Source organism: Trichosurus vulpecula, chromosome 3 (assembly GCF_011100635.1).
Source record: "Trichosurus vulpecula isolate mTriVul1 chromosome 3, mTriVul1.pri, whole genome shotgun sequence".
Classification (NCBI taxonomy): domain Eukaryota; kingdom Metazoa; phylum Chordata; class Mammalia; order Diprotodontia; family Phalangeridae; genus Trichosurus; species Trichosurus vulpecula.
In genome coordinates this window covers 101,774,408-101,780,378 of record NC_050575.1, presented here as the reverse complement: position 1 = coordinate 101,780,378, position 5,971 = coordinate 101,774,408, and the positions used below count along the sequence as shown (strand labels likewise).

Here is a 5,971-nt window from a genome sequence, read left to right as displayed (position 1 = left end):
AACTGGCAGCTTTCTCTAGAGTGAAATCCAGGTGGGCTCTTGTTTGGAGAGTATTTGTCATTCTGCTAAGGAGAGAATTAGACACCCACAGACCTCTTCACCCCAGTCCCTAGCTTCCCATGAAGAGATCCCTGAAATCTGCTCAAATGGAATTAGCAGGAGGTTTAATGAGAAGTAGTAGCAGGCTCCCCCTTTCCCCTCTTGTCCTATCTTCTCCCTGCATTATCATGACTCCGAAGCCCATGGGCCCGCACTCGGTATAAGCAGGTGAAACGTGGGTGTCCCCAGTTGCTGAGAATCTGTATCTTCACCTTTGGGAAGGCCATGGGGGGCTCATTCTGGGGAGAAAGACAGAGGCCAGAGTCCCAGGCCCTTCTTATTCTGGACTAGTCAGTCCTGAAGCGACAGGGAGATAGCCCTTCCTGATGGTGCCTCAGCCCTTTTTCTCACCTTCAGATGGAATGTTTGAATCTCTGATTTCTCCACTTCAAAGGTGAATTTTCCCAAGAGAATTTCAGTCTTGTCATCACCCTGGAGGCCCTGGGGTAGTGGGGAGGTAGAGACACAATGGGGGTGTGGTGAAATCAGAAAGCGTGTCCAAGATGTGTTGATCTCAGAGCCCCATCATCCTGTCCTTCCCCTTAGGGACCTGACAGTCGGGGACCTCACAAACCAGTTCTCAACTCTACTCACATAGACAGCAAAATCCTTGGGGGCACTGCTAGCACCTCCAGTGTGGGCCACGCTCGGTGGTGGGTGCTGCAGGGTGATGTCGCTTAGCTGAACTTGGCCAGGCAGCCGGATGACCACCTGGCCCTTAGAACCCTGGAAGGCCCAGCAGTTCCCAGGGAAGACATCAGGCTAGAGAAGTGATGATACAAGCATTACATCGGGTCAGGCCACTGACCCATAGAATCATAGGGTATAGAGCTGGGAGATACCTTGGAGAACATCTGTTTCAATTAACTCATTGTAAGGATGAGGAAATAGGCTCAGAGATATTAAATGACTTGCTGAAAGTAATCATCATTCACAGCACTTTAAGGTTTGTAAAGCACTAAATAAATCTTACCTCATTTCAACAACCCCAGAGGGCAGGTGTTATTATCACCCCCATTTTATAGATGGGAAAACTGAGGCAGACAGCACTCAAGTGACTTGCTCGGGGTCACACAGTCAGAAAGTGTCTGAGGTACAAAACCCAGTAATGACAGGACTGGAATTTGAATCCAGGACCTTTTACATTATAACCCACTACCAGTTCTGAATGACCAAGAGATCCCTCCATGAATGTGCCACATACATCCTCTAAGGATCTATTTACATCCATCCATTCAGAGAACCTACCCCTGCCTCACCCACACTGACAAGCATCTCCCTCACTTTTCTCTAGACTTGTCTGATTTTTGGCTTATAGGCCCTCCCCCACCCTCCCCATTCCAGGGTTACTTTGAGTTGGAAATTAGGCTGGTGAGCTTGGAGATACACTACATCCAGGGAGTATATCCCCCTTGACTGTCTCAGTTCCTCAAAGGGTCCTTCGGTGCCCACCCTACTCTGTTCCATTGGGTTTCAGGTTCCCCTTATACCTCCAGGATGATGGTGGGGGGCTTGGCATAATTCCAAAAGCTGAACCGATTCCAGAAATAAGCTGTATCCCTGTCCTCATAGTCATGTGATGTTTTGTCTAGGTCGATGGAAGCCCCTGAAACAGGCAAAGGGTTTGGGTTCAGAAACGGAGCCTAAGCGGACAAGAGTCTTCTGTTTCCACGTGTCCCTGTCTCTCTCTGTTTCTGGGTCTTTCTATCTCTCTGGGTGTCTCCATATCTCTCTTTCCCTAGGTATCTCTGTCTTAGATAGTCTCACCCACGGAACTCAGCGCATAGTCAGGTTTTTGCACAAAATCTTCATTCAGTCTCTGGAACACAAGCTGGGCCACCCTCTGGGGAGAGATGGGGAGGAAAAGACCAGCTGGGTCTGGCCTCTGGGGTGTGGGGGACCAAGGGGGCGAGGGATAGTTCTATCGGGACCAGTGCTCACCTCACTGTTGGCTGCTCGGATGCTGGACACATCCGTGTGGAGTTTGTCAAGCTCAGCCTGAAGTTCTTGCAGCTGCAGCCCCTGGGAGTGGACCCTCTCATGGTATTCACTGCAAAAGGAGGGTAGGAGAGCCAAGGGCAGGGAACGGGAAGCAGGAGCATAGGGTGGGAACTTGGGACAAGGGGCAAACTCCCCCTCCCCCAGGGATGGGTATAAGGATGAGCCCTCGGGGCCTTCTCAGTGGACCCACCAAGTTTTCCCTAGGCCCCTCAGCCCCTCTAGCCTCCAGCCTTCACCTCAGAGTCCGGAACTCCTTGGTTTCCTAGGGGAGGAGGTGGAACACAGATCTCAGCTCAGTCTCCATCACCCCTTTCCCCAAGTTGTCTCCCCAGCCCTTCCCTTCTCCCACACCCTACCGTCGCGAGGAATCACTCACCTCATCCCAGACAGGGGCAAAATACATAAGTGCACCCCATACCACTGCAGAGAGAGAATCAGGTTCAGGGGATCAGGGGCTAGGGCCACGGGGCTGAGAATCTGGAGGGCGGAGGGGCCCGGGGCTCCAGAGTTCAAGCCTTGGATGGCTGCACATGAGGGCACCCAGGCGCAGAAGGACGTAGGCTGGGAACGGGATGGGGAAGGTTTCCTGTCCAGGGAGGCTCCAGGGGCAACCCAGGGAGCAGGGATGGGAGATGGGGCGTCCCTGGGGCGCTGGGGGCTCTGAGGCACGTTCCCCCACGCCCACGCCTTGCCCTGAGGGCCCTGGGGGCTGAGGTTTAGAGGGTTCGCGGGTTTGAGAGCTGCCCCCTCACCAGCCGTGAAGACACTGAAGAACAGAAAGGCTGTAAGCAGGAAGCGGAGAGAACGGACCTCCCTGGTGCAGCGACCAACGGGGAGGAAGGGCACAAGGGGAGGGTTTGAGGGAAGAAGGCCAGCTCTACCTGACTCTGACTCCTCCCCAGCCCGCCTCCTGCCTCCTCCCCTACCTGCCTCTGGCTTTTCTTTCCTTGCGCATCTCTGCCCCCTCCTCTCCTTCTCCCCTCCTCCCCCTGACTCCTCCCCCACATCTGCTCCTCCCTGCCCGCTTCTGGTTCTTCCTTTCCAGATGGCTCAGTCCCTCCTCCCCTACCCGCTTTTGGCTCCTCCGCTGACCCCCTCTCCCATCCGGCTCTGGCCCCGCCTCCGCTACTGGCTCCTCCTCCAACTCCACTCCTCGCCCCCTGTCTTCCCCTGGCTCCTCCTCCTCTCCCATGGCCACGCCCCCTTACACCTCCAGCTCCTCCCCTGCCTCTTGCTCTTCGAACCCCCGGCTCCTTCTCTCAGGGGCTCACCCGCAGCCTAGCCTGTCTGCTTCTCCGCTAGTCCCGCATCCCTCCCCTACACCCGCCCTCCCTGCTCCTCCACCAATCCTCCCTCCTCCCCTCACCACGTGCTCCCCCCACTCACCCGCACCTGCAGAAGGCACCCAGGACTTCTCCAAACACGGCGGGAAAAAATCCCAGCGCCTGGAGGACAAGGGCTGGGATGCGGGGAGGACAGATTGATTGAGGGGTCGGCATCTGACCAGGGCGTCTGGGATTAGGGAGTCAGAGACGGGGTAGACGTCTCAGTGGGACTGGGGTAAGGGTCAGGGATGTCATACTCATCAGGTTCTTCATTTGCTGCTGGACGGGGCGGTCCTGGGAAAGCTCCGCGGGTGCATGATGGAGGCTGCGAGGCTCTGTGGCTGCTCCTGCTGCCGTGGCTATCACTGCTGCGGGAGGCAGAGCCCGGTCCTGTCCGAGGCCTCCACCGGGGACCCTCCTCCGGCCAATTCCTGTTCCCTGCCCCTCATTTCCTGAGAGCACCCCTTTGTCCTTACCGGTGCTCAGCCATAGACCTTCCGCTCCGCCCGCTTGGGTAGCGCAAGGCTCAGAAGACTGCTTCCAGCCCACCTGTGACCTCCGGCTGCCTCTGTACACAGGATGCTCTCTGAGCCACAGATGGACCCCGCATCCCTCCCCATCCCCTGGCGGGCCCTGTATCCTCCCCACTTCAGGCCCCCCTCCCTGCTGCCCCCCGGAGAGCCACTCTTCCACCTTGGCACCCCTTCCCATTGCTGGCGCGCCCTTCCCCTCACCTGCGGGAGCCGCTGTCCCGCGAGGTGGCGCTCACTGAGCTGTTGCTGCGGTCGCTGTAGAAATCTGGGTTGTGTTTGTGGGGGGGTACAGCTGAACCCGGCCTGGGGCTTCGCCGCATGGTGCTTTTTCCCCCAGACGCGTCCCTACACCCTGCCCGGGTCCCGGCCCGGGGAGCTCCCCACCACCCACCCTGAGGAGAACAGAACAGCCCCCCTACTCCCACCCTGAGGGCCTCACACGTGGGCCTGAATGTAGGGATCCTCTACAGATTCCCTATACCCTGAACGCCCGACCCTGACGTCATAGAGAAGTCCGCTGACGTCACAGAGCTGGGGAAAGGGAAGCGGGGCCCTTCTCCCACGGTGTTGTTAGGGGTGGTGTCCAGGAGACTTTTGTGAGCCCAGAATTAGGTTATAAGGTTCTCTTCATCTCCAACATAGATCTTGGGCCTCAGGTCCAGTGCCCTCCCTCTGCTGAGTAGGTCTGTCTATTGTTTTATATCCTGCCTATAGCTTGTTCGTACATATTATTTGCACGTTGTCTCCTCCATTCGACTGTGAGGTCCTCGAGGGCAGGGGCTGTACTTTACCTTTTTTGGTATCCCCAGCCAATATTAGCAGTCCTGTCCACACCCACCTGTCTCTCAAGAATCTAAGAACTGCCCCAGGTCACATAGTGAAGCTACGTTCAAGCGCAGACTAGAATCTAGGTGCCCTGCTTCCCAGAGACAGTCTGTCTATCCATTGTACCACACTATGCAACAGGATACGGAAACTGTGCTGGATTTGGAGTCAGAGAATTTAACTTCAAATCCTCCATCTACCATTTACTACCTATGTGACTCTGGACAAGTCAGCCTCTCTGGGACTCCATTTCCTAATCTGTAAATTGAGTTAGAACAGAAATTAAGATCCTCTACAACTCTGTATCTCTGACACTCTGACCCAACCCTTTAGTCCAAAGGAATTACTCTTTAATGGTGGAACTACAGGCAGTTTTGGGGGTATTTCTAATGCACACATATGGATTTTTAGTGCCACACAGTCCCATATGACCAATCTTGCCTAGTCCTAATGAACAAGGCTAGCATCATACAGTGGAACGTTGGGATCTGGGAATCTACCACTTCTAGCCTATATGGCCTTGACCGAGGTATTTAACCCCGTCTGGAAATCAGAGGAGGGTTGTATTACTTGACCTCTAGAATCTTTTCTAGCTCTAAATCTGTGATCGAGTTGGAGTCTATAACAACAGGACTTTGATGTTTTTTAAAATAAGATTCTACTGATAACTTCTGTATTTACTTTAGGGATTCCAAATATTGGGGCAGCTGGACGGCACACCAGCCTCAGACACTTACTAGAACTGTGACCCTGGACAAGTCGCTTAACCTTGTTTGACTCAGTTTCCTCATCTATATAATGAGCTAGAGAAGGAAATGGCAAACGACTCCGGTATTTTTGCCAATAAAATCCCAAATGGGTCACAAAGAGTTGGACACAACTGAACAACAATTCCAAATATAATCATATTACCTTACTTTTTTTCTTTAAAAACTTTTTTTTATTAACTTGACAAATACATTTCCATGTAGCAAGAAAAAAAAAAGAGGCTTTCAGATGAAACCACAAATCTCCATTATATACTTTTTTTTGTTTTTAAGTATGTAATTACATTTTAACAGTTTAACCTACCAAAGGTGACCTGTTCATCCTTTGATGAACTAACATCCATTCTCTAGGGTGAACATTTTAATGTTTCCTCAATGTTCTTTTTTAAAATTATTATCACAATCTCCCAAACCATATCCT

At 53.1% G+C, this 5,971-nt stretch overlaps 1 protein-coding gene across 1 annotated transcript; it reads right to left on the bottom strand.

The window, feature by feature from the left end:
* Nucleotides 1–206: 206 nt before the first annotated feature.
* On the bottom strand, nt 207–4,278 carry SPAG4 (sperm associated antigen 4). The gene is made up of 13 exons (XM_036753041.1): nt 4,160–4,278; nt 3,902–3,993; nt 3,683–3,793; nt 3,487–3,559; nt 2,853–2,914; nt 2,477–2,520; nt 2,337–2,362; nt 2,041–2,149; nt 1,867–1,942; nt 1,590–1,705; nt 694–861; nt 451–540; nt 207–338 (listed from the first exon to the last, which is right to left on the bottom strand). Exons 1-13 carry the CDS (start codon nt 4,276–4,278, stop codon nt 207–209), a joined length of 1,218 nt encoding a protein of 405 aa, XP_036608936.1.
* Nucleotides 4,279–5,971: the final 1,693 nt, after the last annotated feature.

Excerpts from the sequence above, each read along its gene's own strand:
- SPAG4 (XM_036753041.1), bottom strand. The coding sequence starts at position 4,278 with ATGCGGCGAAGCCCCAGGCCGGGTTCAGCTGTACCCCCCCACAAACAC. Across the intron at positions 3,794-3,901 it reads AGGTCTATGGCTGAGCACCG|CAGTGATAGCCACGGCAGCA; the intron begins GTAAGGACAAAG and ends TGCCTCCCGCAG. Across the intron at positions 541-693 it reads CCAAGGATTTTGCTGTCTAT|GGCCTCCAGGGTGATGACAA; the intron begins GTGAGTAGAGTT and ends CCACTACCCCAG.